Source organism: Mesocricetus auratus, unplaced genomic scaffold (assembly GCF_017639785.1).
Source record: "Mesocricetus auratus isolate SY011 unplaced genomic scaffold, BCM_Maur_2.0 Super-Scaffold_100026, whole genome shotgun sequence".
Lineage (NCBI taxonomy): Eukaryota > Metazoa > Chordata > Mammalia > Rodentia > Cricetidae > Mesocricetus > Mesocricetus auratus.
The window spans coordinates 14132801-14152658 of record NW_024429207.1 but is presented as its reverse complement, the minus strand read 5'-3'; the positions used below and the strand labels follow the sequence as shown (position 1 = coordinate 14152658).

Genomic DNA, 19858 nt, shown 5'->3' with positions numbered 1-19858 from the left:
CTCGTTCATGACTTCGGAGAAACTGCTCTTAGTATAACTGAATTTAGTATAATCTTGGCCAAAGGCTTGTCATATATGGCCTTTATTATATAAAAATATGTTCCTTCTATTTCTAGCTTCTTTGTGGCTTTTATCATCAAGGAAAGCTTGACTTTACACAGGAATTTTGTGCATCTATACAGATATGATTTTCTGTTTTAAATCTATATACATGCTTAATTACATTTACAGATAATGCATGTGTTGGATAATCCTTGCATTCTGGAAGGAAATCAATCTACTTTTTGTTTATGATCTTCTTAATACAGTAGTTCTCAGGCTTGGTGACCCCCAACCATAAAAATGTTTTCATCACTATTTCATAACTGTTACTTTGCTACTGTTTTGAATTGCAATGTAAATATCTGATATACAGATGGTCTTGTGATGCCTGTGAAAGGTCCTTCCATTCTCAAATGGGTCATGACTCACATTAAAGAACCACTGTCACATTATGTTCTGGAATGTGATTTTTAAGAATTTTATTGAGAATATTCATATGTATATTACTTATGGGAAGTGGCCTAGAATTTTCTTATCTCTGTCTCTGCCTCTATCTTTACATGGTATATGCATACATATGCATGTTATATATGTGGGCATGCATGCCAATATGTGTTTTTATTCCCTTTCTTTTTTAAATTTTAAATAGCTTGTTTTACATGTTAATCCCAGTTCCCTCTCCCCTCCTCCCGCACCCCCCCATCATCGCCCCCATCCTCCCACCCTATTGCCAATTCCTTCCGCATAGGGGATATCTAGAGTCTATCATTTCACTCAGGGTAGGGTCCAGGCACTTCCCTAAGAGTCCAGGCAGAGAGAGCAATTAACCCATACACCTATGGACACTTGATTTTTATTCCCTTTCTTAAGACAGGGTCTCGCATGGAGTCTAAAGCCCACTGTTTCAGCTAGGTTGGTTAGTCATTGAACTCTCAGAATCCAACTGTCTCTGTCCTCTAATACTGGGATTACATGCGTCTACTGCCATCTCTGGCATTTTGTATATGGGTTCCAGGGACTCAAACTCATATTTTTATGTTTTAATGGCAAGCACTATACTAACTGAGTTAGTGCTCCAGCTCCCTGAAATTTTACTTCAACTGAATGATTTCACAAGGAGATCAGTTTCTCCTTAAAAAATAATTGTCTGTTCCTGAATGGTTATGTCTTTTTTTCTTTTCTAGAACTATAATCAGATATTAAATAGGCTATATAACTCTAGGGATGGTTACTTATCTTACTAACAAATAGAACTTTGGAAAACTGTAAAATGTAAAGCTGCTTTGGACCACTAAAGATTTATGCAGGAATATATTTTGCCTATGCCTAAAGGAATACCGAAAGCTAGCAATGTTATCAATTCCTCATTTTTTTCATAAAATTAAAACATGTTTTAAGCTAAATTTTCATATGTATGTAGACACAATTTCATTAAAATGTAATCAATCTAAACCATACTATTCTCTCATCTCTATTTGAAAAAGTTTAACTATGCCCATGACACCACAAGTCTATCCTAAAATTGAGTCAACAAATGAAATCTTTGTATGCAACTATGCCACAAAATAACATTTGCTCATAAAACAATGCATTATTACAATATTGTGTAGCCTTGTATTTTTGGCTCATTGATTTGGGTCCCTGCTTATTCTGATATATACATCTTCTGACGTAAGATTTATCACCCAACTTTTAATTAAATTGTTGAAGCATGATGGAGGAGTTGTGAAAATAACGATTGAATTTAGTTCTCTTATTTAGCGAATTTTTCGTTAAGTTTTTTTAAAATATAAAAATTTTAAAGACATTAAAAACTGAAAAGGCATCATCAATATCTGCTTATTATAGAAACATGTATCATATAAGAATAATTTTTCATAATTTCTTTGTAATAGCCATGTAATCTTTCCACTTTTTTGTAAGATTTATTTTTTATTATGTATAAGTTTACTACCTGGATGTATTTCTGAAGGCCAGAGGCTACTAGATCTCATTATAGATGGTTGCAAGCCACTATGTGGTTGCTGGGAATTGAATTCAGGACTTCTGCAAGAGCAACCAGTGCTCTTAACCTCTGAGCCATCTCTCCAGTCCCTGAATATTTTTATTTAGAAATTTGACACTATTAATAAACAAGTTTATCATTTAGTTATAGAAAGATCCTCACCAGCACTCGGGAGGCAGAGGCAGGCGGATCTCTGTGAGTTCGAGGCCAGCCTGGTCTACAGAGTGAGTTCCAGGACTTCAAAAATGATACAGAGAAACCCTGTCTCAAAAAACCAAAAAAAAAAAAAAAAAAGAAAGATCCTCAGATCCTCATGCCCCATCAAGTCCAAACTAACACCTGTTTTTTAAAATATATATATATTATAGGCATAAAATTACTTTGAATGGTCTATTAATATCAATTAATATGCTAGGCATGTTATTCATATCTGACATAAATTGCAGTTGCCTATATTTCATCTCTGACTTCTTCTGTGGTCACATGTTCTCTTTCTCATCTTTCAGATAAGTTCGAAATTCAGTATCTGTAAGGGAGTATGGAAACACTAAAGGTGGGATAAATAAGAATGAGACACCTTTATTTTTCATCAATAGGGATTATTGACTTTGTAAGTGGATTGATGTAAATATTTTTAAAACCATAGAGACAGACTATAATTACAGTATAGTAGGATTTTTCTTCCTAAATGTACACAAAGATATTTTGACACTGAGTAATACTGTGATTCCCCAAGGCCTTCTCTTCATTTGTAAATGAGACAATTTATATGAAACATTCAATTTAATGCTTGAACATTTCTAAGAAAATGTTGGCTGATTCCTCTGCTTTCTATTGCCGTGATACATTACCATGACCAAAATGACTCATGGAAGACTTTATTTTGACATAAAGTTCCAGAAGGATGAGCCAATCATGGCAGGAAAGCACGCAGGAAGGATCAGGCTTGAGTGCCGGAGTAGGAAGCTGGGGGCTCATATCTCAACCACAAGCATGAATCAGGCAGGAAGAGCAAACTGGAAAGTAGGGTGAGGTTACATGCACTCAGATTGCCCCCAGGGACAAACTTCCTCCAGCAATGCTTACCTCTTAAATCTCCCCAAATGGCATTATCAACTGAGGTTATCTGAGTCTCAATCAGACTACTGCAAATGATAACTAATGAAATTTAAATCTTATCAATGTGTAGGTCTGTGGAGCTGAAAAGAGTCAGCCAGGTGCCATGAAACACACTTCTTGTTTTGTACTAAACTTCTGCTTTGTATAATATGAACAAATTTCTTCATCACATACATCTGGGAATATGACACAAATAAATGATAGGAAAGATTCGTGGTTTAACTCCTCCATAATTAATCAATGGATTCATACTTCTAAAGTTTCCAATTCTAGTCAGAAGCTTGTATTGTTTCTACTCATATTTCTCACAAATGCCATCAATTATTCAACAAAAATAGAGTAAATTTATTCTCTATGCTAGTTGCAGGAGATACAGAATGGAATATTCCAAAGTTCTCGTACTTACAGATTTGTTGGGAGGATGAAAAATAAAAAACAAAAACCAGAAAACCAAGATTTTCATTGAAAAGGTAAAGTAGACTTTGAAACAAGGCTCTAGTGCAGGTTATTTTATTTGGGAACTGATCACAGTAAAGAAGTGAGGAACAGTTAAAATGCAAAACATCACATCTCACTTTCTTAGACATTTTATGAAATGTTATCTGAGAACTAGCATGTGCTGTTGATCATTGACTCCTCTTATAAATAGACTCAAGTTCAGAAACCACATGATCATCTCATTAGAGGCAGAAAAGGCTGTTGACAAAGTTCAACATCCCTTCATGATAAAATTCCGAGGGAATCTAGGAACATGAGGAACATATTTCAACATAACAAAGGTATACAGGAAGCCCAAAGTCAACATATGGCTAAGTGAAAAAGAAAAACAAACAAAACAAGAAACCTCAAAACATTTACACTAATCTGGGAAAAAAGACAAGAATGTCTACTCACCTTTACTGTTCAGGATAATGCTTGAAGTCTTCTTTGAGCAGTAAGACAAGTAAAGGAGGCAAAGTGGGTATAAATGGGAAAGAAAGAAATCAAAGTATCCTTATTTGCAGGTGAAATGATTCTATACATAAAAGACACTAGATGGTCCACCAGAAAATACCTACAAGTGATAAATTCACATTCAGCAGAGTGGCAGGAAATAAAACAAACACACAAAAATTCTTTAGTCTTCCTATATATAAATGACAAACATTTTGAGAAAGAAATCAGGGTAACAATACCATTCAGCAGAGCCTAAAAGTTTTGGGCTGAATCTAGCCAAAGAAGTGAAAGAATTGTACAATGATAATTTTCTGATACTGAGAAAAAGTTGCAGAATATAGAAATACCTCCCATGCTCATGGACTGGAATAGTAATATTTTTAAATGACCCCCGGTATAAAGAGTCAAAGTAGCCCCCATAAAATTTCCAGGTAAATTGTTCACAGAAATTGGAAAAAATCTTAAATTTCAGATAGAACATGAGAGCTAAAATTGTCAAAACAAAACCGAACAATAGAAAACCTGCTAGAGGTTTTCAGTTATACTACAGGACAATAGTAGTAATAGTCTGGCACTAGCATAAAAACATACACATTGATAAATGAGATAAAATTGATGACCCAGATATAAGCCCATAAACAGCTACCTCGTTTTGGACAAAGAGGCCAACAATATGCACTGGATAAAAGTAACAAGGTATTGGTCAAACTGGATAGCTACATATAGAAGAATGAAGTTAGATTCTTATCTGACCCTGTAGAAATCTCATCTCCAAATCTATCAAAAAACCTCAATGTAAGACCTGAATCTCTTAATCTGGTAGAAGACAAAGTCATTGGCATACACAAAGACTTTCTAACAAGGATCCCAATAGCACAGTAATTAAAGACCAGCAATAAGTGGCATGGCATAATCCTAAAAGGATTCCATGTAACAAAGGGCCAAATGGCTCACTTGAGTGAAGAGGCAGCTTATAGAACTAGGGAAAAAAATCTTTGCCAGCTCTATGTCTACCAAAGGGTATATCTAGAATATACAAAGAACTGAGAAAAAAGTAACCAACAAGAAAACAAACAACCCTCTTAAAAACTGGAGCATGAACCTAAACAGACAGTTCTCCAAAGATGAAACACAAACATCTAAGAGGTGCATTATCTTCTGGAACGCTGGCTTTGTTCTGTGTTTTTGTGATGCCTTTATTCAAAGGGAAAGAATTTTCCTTTAGCAAAGGGATTACCTCTGTAACTTTCAAGAATTTTGATAGCTTAAGATACTCATGTTTGCCTACAGAAATCCCTGAGTTCAGGAATTAAATACAGGTAGCTTATTTGAGAAGCAATTTGAATTCTGGCTTCAGGAAAAGAAGAATGTTAAAGAGCTGCAAGCTATCACAAAGATTTTTCATCAAGTAAGCGATCACTGAGGAAAACAAATGTGTATCATTTCTGTTGCATCCTGTGCAAAGCTTTATATCCAACCAGAAACATCTGTCTTGGTGATTACCCAGAGAAACATCTACCGGTTCTCAACCCTGATGTTCAGAAACTACACTTTGGAGTACTTACGGTAAGAAGCACATGAGACAGTCTGAACTGAAGTGTCACATGATCCATCAAAAGCCAGGGAAGTAGTGACCAGCATCAGGGATGAAGAAGGATCTTGTGTGAGACGGACAAGGTTTGAAGTGTCAGAGTTGCTTATGAGTGATACAGTAGTTATGTACTTGCACTGACATTCCTGTGGTGTGTTGTTCTTTTTGTTATAACTTTTGTATTATTTCTTTTTCTATATGCTTTCCTCTTCTTTTTTTTAAAGATTTATTTTATTATGTATATAATGCTCTGCGTGTAACCCTGCAGTACAGAAAGAGCCACCAGATCTTATTACAGAAGGTTGTGAGCCACCATGTGGTTGCTGGGAATTGAACTCAGGACCTCTGGAAGAGCAGTCAATGTTCTTAACCATCTGAGCCTTCTCTCCAGCCCACTTTCCTCTTCTTTTTAATTGACTAATTTGTGTGTGTGCATGTATAAGTATGTATGTGAACACAGTGTGTCATGGGATATATGTGAAGGTCAGAGGCCAACTTGCTGGAGTTGAGTCTGTTTTTCTAACCATAAGGAAAATGAGAGCCAAACTCAGCACCACTGGATTGGCAATAAGTAGTTCATTTCTTAAATATTAATATTTGGAATATTTTATAACAATTAAAATGGTAAAGAATGTCGTCTGGGCCTGAATAATTATAACCATACATGAATGCTTGTTCTTTTATATTTCACAAGTAGTTAGAGAGAAAAATAGATTTGATGAAGCAGTCCTCCTGAGATATTCACACCTGTCATTCTCCCATAAGTGATCAAAATGTTTGACTAGATATAACCACAGATAAAAGATGCAGCTTTTATTAAGTTACACATTAAGAATTGTAAAAAAATGCATTGCTGCTAGTTGTTTGGTAAATATACTACTTATTTTTTGCAAGCAATGAACTCACTTTTATTTTAAAATAAATTATTTTTTTTGCTCTATTTTATAACATGGAAAATACTGATGCCTATGGCCAACCTAAACTAAATAAAGTTCCTTGAATCTCCAATAATTTTCAAGAGTACTAAAAGATCTTTATACCAAAATTGTTCAGGATTACTCCACTCTGTCATTAATAGTCCAATGTCAAGATGTGGCAAATAATCCAGAATGAGACCTTGTGGTTGAAGATTCTGAGATGATTTCTCAGAGGCAACTGAAACTTACATTGGATCTTAAATGGTAAAATGGATTTAGAAGGAAAAGAATGTCCCACTAAGGATGGTAGTAAAAGCAATGTAGATACCAACCACAAAGTGTAGGAGTAGCGAGAAATGGAGGTGGGGGGGGGTAGGGACTGTGCAGTAGAAGAGTAGTGGAAGCTAAGCTGCAAAGACAGATGCTAAAAGACAGGGTATAAATTTAATCCTATCAACTATTGGCAGCCAGTAAAGGTTTTCAAGCATGGAGAATAGAGTAACATGAATGCAATTATGTTTCAAGGGGATCATCTGCTTGGTGGATTTGATTCTACAGAGAGGTAAACTAGTAGAAATATTATCACTGGAGTTCCATATAAAACAATAAATATCAGTCCTAAATTTTCAGGGCTCGAAGCTTGAATGAGGAGAACAATGAGTGTGGTATTAAGGCAAAAAGAACACTTGGTAGGGATTAGAAGGAAGGGCAAAACACTGTTATGATGATGAAAGCACTGCTCAATGCTTCTGAACTGTAAATACTACATGATGCATGCTACAATGTAAGTATAAAATATATTTCTTTGTATTGCATTTTAATTTGTGTAGATCTATTGTTAAATATATGAAAATAAATCTGAGTAATTGAGTAATGAATACCCTTTGTTTCAACAACCGTAGTTAATTAAAAGTGTACTATGCTATGCACCTTGACACATGCTAGGGAATGTTTCTGCTTATGAAGAAAAAATTTTCTTATAGATTTAAAATTGTGATTTCTTACATCATTAACTCTTTTTATGAGAAGCTTCAATACTTTTAAATCTGCTTTTTTTTTCATTTGGAAAGGCAGTCCACACCAAAAACAAGCACTACTAAGAAATAACTAAACCTTTGAACAAAATAAATCTTTCAGGTAAACAATCATTGGGGCAAATATGGTGATCTTTAACCCCAGCACTTGGAAGGCAGAAGTAGTCATACCTCTGACTGCAAGGTCTGAGGGCTGCTATGGGTAGGGATGCTTCTTTTGTGTGGCAATGATGAATGCAGACTCATAAGTGAAAATGAGAGACATTGAAGGTTTCTGTGGACCTCCACCCACATAAAGAAATAGCCCAGATAGAAAGCTATTGAAGAGAGTCCTTAAAAATTGTGATAAAGATGCTGAAGTGTAGCTCTTCACAGTTGATGGCTTCTGTCCATGGTGTAGAGTGGAGAGGACTCAGATTTCTTTAAGGGGTTGGCCACTGACAGATTGACTATTCCCCAATGAGTATATGATCAACCCAAATTTGAACTTGGTGTATTTCGGGGAGGGGTGGCTCAGGGGTGGGAGGGTGCGGCCTGGAATGAATGGGAAGAAAGAGTGTGATCTGGTACATTGTATGAAATTATCAAATAATTAATAAAAATATTAGGTTGGGGAAATTTTTTTAGCTATTCTGCAATTGTTTACATTTTGTCCCACAAACATCTACCTTTTCTTATGATCACACACACACACACACACGCACACACACACATTTTTATATTAATGAAATGAAGTTTTTGAAATAATAACAATACCTGCTTTAAAAGATATCACTTCCAGTCGGGTCGTGGTGGCGCACACCTTTAATCTCAGCACTCTGGAGGCAGAGGCAGGTGGATCTCTGTGAGTTTGAGACTAGCCTGGTTGACAAGAGCTAGTTCCAGGACAGCCTCCAAAGCCACAAAGAGACCCTGCCTCAAACCCCCCCCATCAAAAAAGAAAAGAAAAAGAAAAAGAAAAACGTTCACTTCCTGGGAAGTCCTCATTTCAGGAACTAAAAATATCCTTCAGCATATTTCTTAACAACGAGTCAGCCTGTGAAACAGATGAACAACTTTGCAGGAAATCAAATGGCTATGTCACAATATTCTACCAATAAAATTTCATGACTGATTATAATTCCAATTAAACACTTGATTTTGTTAATATAAAAGCGGCATATACCCAAGTCAGCATTTCCATTGTTTAAAAGCCCAACTATCCATCACTTCTTTCCTTGAAAATGACAAGGTTAAAATGAACATCTATTCAGTGAAACAAAATTATTGGCATGTAAGTTATTAGCTCACTTAGTGAGCACATGAAATAAATTGAGAAGAAAGTTACTGAATCAAGGATGTGGTGCATAGTTTACTCATCAATTCTATTTGAACATTTACATATAATTCCAAAGAAGGGATAGTTGAACTGTGGCCATTTATACACTAACAAATTATAGCCTTTCTTAAACCCAGAGAAGCCCCAAACAGAATACACTGCTCAGCATTCTGCAGCAAGCTCACATCTATCGAAGCCAAGACAATTTGTTTGACATAATAGGAATGGCAGCATTATCTCTGTGGCTCACCTGGCTTCAGAGTTTCCTCTCCAATGTTTCCTTGGCTCTGTGGAATCCTTCTTCAATTATTTCCGGAGTCTCAGAGATGGCTTCTATACATTCCTGTGACCCGCTTGGACTTACTTCTGTTAAAAAAAATTGCTACAGATCGTTTGAATTAAATAGCTTCAATCATTTGTCCATGTCCCTACCTCCCCTCTATACCATTTCGTTATGATAAAATGAATATTCCTATTGGGAATAGGAAATTTCTGGTTGCCTTCTGCCAGAAAGTAACTGTATTATGGACGCTGACTCTACAGTATGTAATAGAGTAGAATTTAAAGAAATAATTTGCACCATATTTGTCTACTTAGTACTCTTCCTTCCCCAAAGCCACTAAAACCTTCATATTTCTTTGACATTATATTTATTGGGATTAATGTGTATGCCACTGTGGCTATGTGGGCATACTGAAAAGTAAGTGAAACATTGTGTAAGACAATGAAATGGCCCACATAACCAATTCCTATGATGAGGGCTTCTGGAAACATCCCAAACACAAACACAGAATGAAATCTATTTGCACAGATGCATGCCCTTTCTATTACAATTTCACTTGGTAATTTCTTTACTAGAATGTTTAATAATATATTTCAACACAAATATATAATGGCCTTGATAGAAATCCTAGGGCACAAATCAAGCTACACTTAGATCATAAACAAAGGCTCTTGGCAAATGCCTTAAATTATATGAAAGAGAAAATTTAAGTTTAATAACCAGTGTGACATTAGGTTGTGTTTAACAATATTATTGAAATATAACTTAATTGCTCTTGATTATAGGCATAGCACTTTGAAATTTAAGTTATTAATAAAGACATAGTTAAGATAAAACTGAGTGAAATTTATAATATGCAAAATCACTTTTATTTTAGAATACTTTCAAGACACTTATAGAAAAATTATGTTGTTTAAACAAATGTTGTTTAAAAATACCAACATCATTTGGATAACCTAACATATCATTATGTTTAATAAAAAGTAAAGGCAAATTGGATTAAATACTAATGCTTACTACTTCCAACCATTGTTTTCTAAACCTAAGAGATCATGAATTTTTTCTACATAATAATTTCTTTTTATGGTATATATTGACACCTATGTAATAATCCTTGGCATAAGTCTTGTTTCAGATGGGTTAATGGTCCTGGGATGGATGTGTGGAGTTGGCACCATGAAAAAATTGTGACTACCTGCTGTTGTTCATAGAAGTGGCCCCAGATAGCCTAGGCTATCTTTATTTATACAGTTTCAATAGTTTGCATGAATAGTTTTACAATCAGTTTTGACTTCCTAAGTTAAAAATGGTTACAGTAATTGCTAGTTTGTTCCTTGCTTCTCTCCTGTCTCGCAACTCTCCAAGGGTAATCATTACCTTTTTGATGTATATCTCTACCATCAGAAGCATAAGAAGTTTTGAAAGCTACAAAGGAACTTTTCTAACTAGGCACACCTACAGGTAGAACAGTATGCCCAGCTGGCAGCACATGAGGTTATAGAGTCATGCAGGGTGAGAGATAGTTTTGTCTTTTGTGATTAATATTTATAATCTGGTAGGGTCTGGGTTCTCACAATCCACTCATCAGCCAAAGTTGGATTAATCAATCCTACATTTTGTACTACTCAATCTCCTCTGGGAATATAACAGGTTTTTCCCATTTATCCTATAGGCAACATAACCTGTTGACTTACTCTTAATAGTTGACACTGTTTATTCTTTGTCCTTATATCTATTTCTCTTAACTTCTTAGGGTATTGGCACAGCTATTGGAAATGAGAGAACTATGGGTTTCTCTGATTCTACTTCATTCTCTGTTCCTTGAATGTTTCCATTAACTCTTGCTATCATCTATTTAATAACATTTTTTTAAAGTTCTTATAGTTAAAATAATTCTTTGCAGAACAGGTACGCAAATATATAATATTAAACTTCATGACCCACTGTGACTTATTCAGGTCAGTAGTATGGCTGGCATAGTGAAAGCAAGGAGAGCACGTGGCATGGGGTCATGTCTGGAATTATGCAGCGAACTGCCCTCAGGTCCTTGCCAAGTGGGTTAGGGTCTCCAGGGCTTTGCCACAGGAAAGCCATTCCTGCTATTCTCAGTCCTTGTTCCCCAAAGAAGTCGCATGGCTCCTGTCAATTTCTGGGGACAAAAAGTGGTTTTTGCTCTCATATGACATCATACACAGTAGGAAGAAGGTGAGGCTTCTGCTGGCTACTGGCAGCATTTGTTGACAGACCAGCTAAAGGATAGTTCTAAATACACTGATGTGCTTGCTCGTCGACTCCACATGCTTAGTATCTTGGCATGTTTCTTATAGAAGACATTGCTTACTTATCTTTTCATGTCTGAATAGAATGTAATGTTTATTGAATACTCACTAATACAATGGGAAGTAATGTCTAGCATTTAAAGGTTTTGGTGCTTTTTGTATGACAGATGGACTTTTCCTGAATAGATGCAACACAAATGTCTATTCCCTCCAGATAGGGAGTCTACAACAGATCAAAGTACAGATACCATCAAAGTCCAACTTGGTGAACCAGGGATTTTATTAGGGATAATTTCAGCAATATGGGTGAGGGCTACTTACGGTGGAAAAAATCATTCAAAGCCAGAAGTATCACCAAAGCCTGCCTCAGCATATGAGACTGATCACAAAGCTGGACATTTAAAGCACTCTGCAAGCTTATGGGCATCTATAGAGGTCAGAGCTTATCTTTCCCAGGTGGCTCAGTTGGCCTAAGCCCCTCCCAGGCATCTTGGCTGGCTTCTGTCCCTTTTAGATTGCTTGGCTGATCTCAGATTTTTCTTTGCAGCTTGGCTTTTCTGAGAATGGCTTTCAGCAGTCTCTACTGTTTTTTCTTGATAGGAATGGGCCTAGTAAATCTGGTCAGTTTCAGGGACTTCCTGAAGCTATTTGAGTTGTTTATTTCCTATCTTAAGAGATTTCGTGCAGAATGGAATGCTTCAGTCTGGTGGAAACTGCTACGCAACAGGGTTGTTACACATGTTTTGCATGTACTCATTTCCTTCGTGTTCACCATATAATATTACTCCCATTTTATAAAAATAAACGTATGGTGGATAACAACAACTCAAAAAGAGGGCCTGAAGCATCTATGATTGATGCTTGAAAGGGTTAGGTAGCTTCTGTGAAGGATTCTGCAATAGTCTCCAGAGACCCAGTTGCGGCCCTGGTGGTAATGGCTATGGTTGAGACCACAAGACCCATAGTGGAAAAGCTGACTACCAGGAATGGATTGCTGGAATCAAGGTGGGTCACCTGGTCAAGGACATGAAGATTCCAGTCCCTGGAGATATACCTATTCTCTCTGCCCATAAAAAACCCCGAGATTGGCATCTTCCTGGCAGTACCCCTTAAAGATGAGGCAATATAGATCATGCCAGTGAGGAGTCAAACTTGGCTGGCAGCAGAGCTGGCTCAAGGCTTTTGTTGCTATTGGGAATGACAATAGTCATGCAGTTCTGGTTAACATTTGGTGTGACATTTAAACTTTTTTCTTTGGTTATTAATCATTTTGTCAGTTATGAATACTGCTTGGTTTTGCTGTCACCTGATCTGTTCTATATTGCTTTTCTGTGAACCTGTTACCTGGTCATGAAGAACCTCCTTGTTTGGACTATTTTATTGTCAAATCTGTATCAAGGAGTCATCTCCAAGGAGAAAATAGACACAGACCCTGAAAATTCCAACACTGACTCAATGTCAAGGAACTGTGAGTTCTGAAGACATTACTAGACATTCAAGTTCTTTAGATCAAAGTAATCTGCTGTCACTAGTTCAAATCTGCACGAGAACTTTCCTCTTAGTGTGGGAAATGACTTACGCAGTTTCTTCTGTTCAATGTCAGGGCATTCTCTCTGTCCTCTGATTAATATCAGTTACCATTTGCCCAAGTATGACAGGTCCAAAATTTCAGAACACACACTAACCTCATGACCCCTTTCAGGTCAGACACTTGGTTCCTCCATATTTTCCTAGTATAATATATAGTTACATTCTAATTAGTGAAATTTTCAAGAGATAAATCGGAATTATAGTGGCTACTCAGGAGACTCTTGACAATGGGAAGAACAAAGCAGGGCCAACATTATATTGTTAGGACACAAAATGACATTACAGACTAACAAGTACAGTAGAAATCATGGCATACAGTGATAATAGTAGTGATGTGATACTGTAAGAAGTTGGTGTATATATAAAGTTTAAAGAGTTTAGTATTCTCACTGACTTTAAAAAAATGGAGGTAATAGATCTGAGCCTTATCATAAATAAACGGATAGGTGAAGGATTCTTTTGCTGTGATGAAATGTCATGATCATAAACAACTTATAGGAGAGGGACGTCTGTTTCAGCTCCCAACTATCAGGTCACACTCCATTGCTAAGGGAAATCAGGGTTGGAATTCAACAAGAACCTGGGGTCAGGAACTGCTACAGAAGTCATGTAGGAGTCTTGCTTACTGGATATTCAATTTGTTGTGCTGAGTCTCTCACATCAACAGCCAGTCAAGAAAATGCCCTACAGACTTACCTAGTAGCCAATCTTATAGAGGCATTTTCTTGATCAAGATTCTTTCTTTCCAGATAACACTGCCTCGTGTTAAGGTGACATAAACTAGCCAGCCTAGATGCGAACCTTTATCTAGGTGAAAAAGTTTGCACCAATGAGGTCATCAGTACTGAGAGCCAAATAACAGAGTGTAAATGACACATTTAAGAGAAACAAAACAAGTAAGTAGAACACAGTGAGAAAATAGAAGAGAAAATGAGTTAGCAAAGGTCATCATAGATACAGAAATGAGTTCTTGAGGACATGCAATATTATGTTTCCTCTAGTGTGGACAGAGAAAAATGCTTTACACAGGTTTCTGTTTTAAAGCTACTTATGTAAAATGCAGGGAAGCAGGATTAGGAGTCTGGAATTATGCTAATAGAGGAGGATGGTAAGAGTTTTAAAAGCGAAGGAACAATTTTAATAATAATGTTTGACACTTATGAGTTATGGAGTTACACAATTGGAAAGGAAAACAGGCTTGCAACACCTTAGACATAGAGTAAACTGGAAACTGTGAGCTGCAGCATTGATCAGGAGAATGAGGGAATGGAATGGTGCTCTGACACGTTAAACATGGGATGATGATGCTAATTACTGCAAGGAAATTAAGACCTATTCAGGAGATAAAGAGGGATAATGGATTTTTATCTTATTGAGTATATCTAAATTGTCGATGTGGATTTGCAATCAATTATACATTTCCTCTTGTCCCTAAATAGACAAAACTTGAGGCTCAAGATGAAAGTCAGGGGCTATTTAGGAGAGTAAACGCAACAGGAGGTAATGAAATCTGGTGAAAGCACGTTTTAAACACACAAACATTACTCCTGTCTTATTCACTGTTCTGTTACTGTGAAGAGGCACCATGACAAAGGCAAATAAGTGAAATAAGTGAATGCATTTAGTTGGGGACTCGCTTACAGTTTCTGAGGGTGAGTCCATTATCACGGCAGGTAACATGGCGGCATGCGGGGAGATGCTAGAGCAGTAGATGAGAACTACATCCTGATACACACACACACACTCACACACACACACATAGAGAGAGAGAGAGACAGAGAGAGAGAGAGAGAGACAGAGAGAGAGAGAGAGAGAGAGAGAGAGAGAGAGAGAGAGAGAGAGAGAGAGAGAGAGAAGGAGAAGAGCTGGTCCTAGGAAGGCCTTTGAAACCTTAAAGTTCATCCCCAGTGACAAACTTCCCCCAATCTCCTAATTAATCCTTTGAATCTTTTCAAATAGTGCCACTCCTTGGTGATTAAGCATTCAAATTACATATGTAATAACTTCAAAGTCAAATGTATAGCTATGACCAATTATGCAATAGCCTTATTCAGCTTTAATTTCTTTTGGAGCTGAGCTTTCTAACATTTTTCTGATTCTGAGTATGACTAGAATTATGAATTACTTATGCTCCACTGTTGCATTTGTCTAGAAGATTTCTTTAACCAAGAGTGATCAGTCCAGGCATATTGCATATATGTGTCTATTCTGAGTGCCTTGTATATAGAGGCAAAAGGATCATGCTTATAATCATGGCTGTAGAGTGAGATGCTGTGTAAAAGACAAAATGTAAAGAACATGAACTAATTAATATGAACAGAATGCTCACAGAATTTTAGGAAATCAAGAGGCTGGGGCACATAAAAGAGCCCTTTAAAAGAGGTGATGATAGGTTGGGAGATGGTTCAGTGGCTAAGAGCACTGGCTGCTCTTCCAGAAGACAAAGTTCAATTCCTAGCATTCACATGAGGGCTTACAACCATCTGTATCTCCAGTTCCAGGTGCTCTAATGTCCTCTTCTGGCTTGACAGGAACCAGGTGTGCACATGGTGCACATATTTGGGTAAACATTCAGCTGCAAAAAATAAAAATAAATAAAACACTTAAAGTTTGATGTAGCATTCGCAAGTTTACAGAGCTAAACAGACATAGCTCTTCTTCAACCTTTTGTAGCTGTACTGCCTAACTATTGAGTGTTAATTTATCTAATTTTTAATAACTCCATGTTTACTAGAACTTTCCCAATAGCTACACTATGAAGTACCAGCAGTATTTATTCTTTCTTATGGAAACTGGCCTTGCCATGCCACAGCACAGTGACTGCAGGTAACATGGAATGTTGTGATCACTACTCCAAAATGAATTAAAACTACTGTTAGATGGCTTATGAGAGCATTACTTAAATCTCATCTGACTTATTGTCTATGTCCCTGTAGTTCCGTGATCTTTGGTTATGACAAGCATTCACCTGCTGTTTCTCATATCTATAATGTTGTTTGATATCTCCCCAATACAAATATTTGTTGGCCAGAAACAGTGAATTATTTTAATGTTAATAATATTGCACTATAATTGATTTCTTGATAGTTCTTTATATATATATTTTATTTAAAAATACTTTCAATGATGTCTCTAGGTTCCCTCAGATCATCAAAGGTGTTCATTGTACATGTGAAAAAAATTTAGGTAGAAGAAAACAATGGATTACTAGGGCATTAATTATGTCTATTCATTTTTGCTCAGAAAGGCTCTAGAAAAATGTTGATAGTCCATGAATAGTGAATGAATTGTTTTAGCTATGTTGTATGCTAGGGCCCTTGATGGAGGGTGGAAGAAACCAAGGCACAGTTGCAGAGCACTTTCTATGCATCCAGGGACTAACTTGCACGTCAAGTGTGGTAGGGTTCTCAAGAGGAGAAACATTGGGGTCCCTACCTACTTCTCAATGGGAATGGAACTTTCTGGTGGCTAGAAACCCAAGAAGGCAGTGGGAGGGCCTCATGATTTAGGTGCAAGTTTGGACTAACAGGCTCGTTGCACACTCGTGTGCCCAAGCGTGTCTGGAGAGTGGCTTCAGGTGCGGATCAGAGGTGAAGGCAAGGGGCTCTGTCCCCAGGCTGGCACAGGAAGACCCCAAGAGCGCAGCTCAGACGTGCGCACGGAGCCGCGTCCTCGCCACGCCCACTTCCTGCTCCATCCCGCGCCATTCCTGGTCCCCTCTCCCGGTGAACCGGATGCTCTGCCAGTCGCCTCCTCCGCGTCCTTAGCCGCCACCCAGCTCCCTGGAGAAGCCGCTGCCACCCCGAGCAGGCCTTGGCCAAGAGGCTGCTGGCGACTGGCCCGGCGGGCGCGGGCGCGGTAGGAGCTGGGCGCGCACGGCTACCGCGCGTGGAGGAGACACAGCCCTGCGGCCATGGGTGCCAGGGCCGCTCCTTCACGCCGGAGACAGGCGGGCCGCCGGTTGCGCTACCTGCCTACTGGCAGCTTCCCTTTCCTCCTCTTGCTGCTGCTGCTCTGCATCCAGCTCGGGGGCGGACAGAAGAAGAAGGAGGTAGATCGGAACCCGCGGGCGGTCGCCTGAGGGCCGGGGCGGGCTGGAGCTGGCCGCGTTGCTAGGAAGCCCCGTCGCGTTGCTAGGCAGCGTTGGATGTGGGCGCTGGCGCCCGGGGGCGGGAGCCAAGTGGGCGGGAGCGGATTGGGCGTGTCCCTGGGGGTGCCCCAAGCGGAGGATGCTGATGGTGACCCTAGTCCTACCTCTAGGAAATGGGGACTGTGGTGGGACTGATAGCCCATGCCTCAGAGACCTTGGCTGCCCTGAGCCTCAGATGTAGGCCGGGCTTTTGGCAGTTCCTTTATATGCTGGGTGTGAAAATACCCATTGGAAGTATTTGTAAGAGCAGAGGAACTGTTTCCCTCTAATTCTGCCCTGTTGTTTATGTTAAGGCCTCGTGCTGAGTGTGTCATTCTTCATTCTCAGTTATACCCTTGCAGAACTAAATGCCTATTTCTGTGTTCATCTAAGTGTGTAATCAAGAGAATAATCTCATTTTTAATTAAACGATGTTTTTACTCTATACTTATTTGTGATGTTTGAGTCTCCTGATTTAAATTTCAGCCCACCATTATTTTGAGGGTGAGCTTTGATGTATCTCAGTGAGTTGTAGAGTCATGTGTGAACTCAGTTTTGCAGAGTTAATGTGGAAGTCTGGTCTAGTCGATTCACAAAAGCATCCATTGTGGAGTTGTGACTAATATTTCTAATTGTAGACCCAGTTTGGTAAGCGTGCCTTGTTTATATGGCGGAAGATGATTTTTACTGTGTAAATTACACAAGTCATAATCTGACTCTGGTTCAGTTTATTACTAGATTTTTTTCATAGTTAAGGTAGAGAGTGAGTAAACAGTAATTCCTTCTCTCCATTAATTAAAAAAATTAAAAATGGTATGGACGTGTTTCGTCTGCATGCCTGTCTGTGCACCACTTGGAGGCATCTGATGCCCTCAGAACTGGAGTCACAGCTGGTTATGAGCCCATCATGTAGGTCCTGGGAATCGAACCCAGGTCTTCTGGAAAAGCAGAAAATGCTCTTTGATGGTGGAGTCTTTTCCAGACACCCCTCTTCACCTTTACTTGAAACCTCAGTATTAAGAACTGTCCCTCCCCCGCTTTTGCATTTTATTTTTCTTTGCATGAAGTCAGGCATACTAAATTCTTGGTATTTTGGTAAGAGATTGGAGAAGCACCATTGGTAAATTGAAATCACACTTCCAACACAAAATTTGATTTTTCCAGCACTTGTGTTTTGTGGCATATTTTCCAGATTTTTAAATTCAGTTCACCAGAAAAGTAGGAGGTTTGCAGCAGGCAGGTTTACTTATTTATTCATTTGTGGGTGGGGTTGTATACAAAGCAGAGTTCAGTAGTAATTGATGAGGAACTTGGTGGCATTTGTGATTGCGCCTAAGGATGTCACCAGGACCACTGGAGGAAAAATATTAGAAAGTTTACAGGCTCATAGGTTCTTAGCATCTCCAGTCCTGAGGCCATTTCAATATGTAAAATGTTGGGAAACTAAATGATTAAGCTTAAAGTGCATATATGCTTCCCTTAGAAATCCTTAAAATATTCGTTAGACAAGATATTTTGGAAAAGGAAAAGATTAGAGACCACTGAGGTGACTTAGCAGGTGGAGGCATTTGCCATCAAGCCTGATGACTTGAATTCCATTTCTAGAGCCCTCATGGGGGAGAAAACCAACTCCTGTAAACCATTCTCAGACCTTGGCATTCTCTTTGGCATGTGTACAACCACACATGTACATGCACAGACACAAATGTAAAAATGGGAGGCAACAGGATTTGAGATTGGAAAGGGATGTCTTCCAAAATTACCTTTGCCATAAAGAAGAGAACCAATAATATATGGCGATATTATAGGGAATGCTGGTGTATGTAAAGAAAATGTACACAGGAAATTAAACTTTTGAAGTATCTTGAACGACTTTGATATCTTCTAATTCTGGAAGGAAAACATTCTTTGTTGGAAATGATGAGAAATGGTGGTCCAACATTTTTTCCAGTAGATGTTTTTATTTAATTTTTTCTGTCCTGGCCTAAGACCCTAATTGCCAGTATTAGATTCTACAGCATTGAATCAGAAAGCATAGCAGTTGGAACATAATTTAAAATAGATGCTACTGGGATATATATATCAGAGTAGCAGCCTTCACATGAGCATGTTTCTTTTTTCTTTTTCTTTCTTTTTTTTTTTTTTTTTTTAGGTGGGAAGCCAGGTTGAAGTCTAAAGTTAAACTGGGAAAATGGGTGGTGTTTGCTTTTAGTTTGGACAGCAGCAATTGTCATTATGGATTTTTAAGTCTCAGGCAGGTGGTCCTCTTGCAACTGGATCCCCAAGTGGATCCCTGGCAGGTACTTAACTTTGAAGTTTAGTGTGCTTATTTTCTTTTTTTTTTTTGGTTTTACGAGACAGGGTTTCTCTGTTTTGGAGGCTGTCGGTCCAGCCTGGCCTTGAATTCACAGAGATCCGCCTGCCTCTGCCTCCCGAGTGCTGGGATTAAAGGCGTGCGCCACCAACGCCCGGCTAGTGTGCTTATTTTCAAATCTAGACACCAAGTACCTCTTTCTTAGGATACTGTGGTTAAGCCTGTATAAAGTGTCCACTACCGTGCCTCACACATACTAACAAATGAAATAATGCTGGCTAATACTATGTGGGGCTTATAT

At 38.3% G+C, this 19858-nt stretch overlaps 1 protein-coding gene across 2 annotated transcripts in view; it reads left to right on the top strand.

Annotated features, from left to right (window-relative positions):
• Positions 1–16809: 16809 nt before the first annotated feature.
• Positions 16810–19858, top strand: part of Tusc3 (tumor suppressor candidate 3) — a 141825-nt gene continuing 138776 nt past the window's right edge. For both annotated transcript variants that reach the window (XM_013110877.3, XM_005066634.4), the window contains exon 1: positions 16810–17165. In XM_013110877.3, coding sequence (XP_012966331.1) covers positions 17028–17165 — 138 coding nt within the window. In that variant the 5' untranslated portion in view covers positions 16810–17027. The remainder of the gene's footprint in view (positions 17166–19858) is intronic.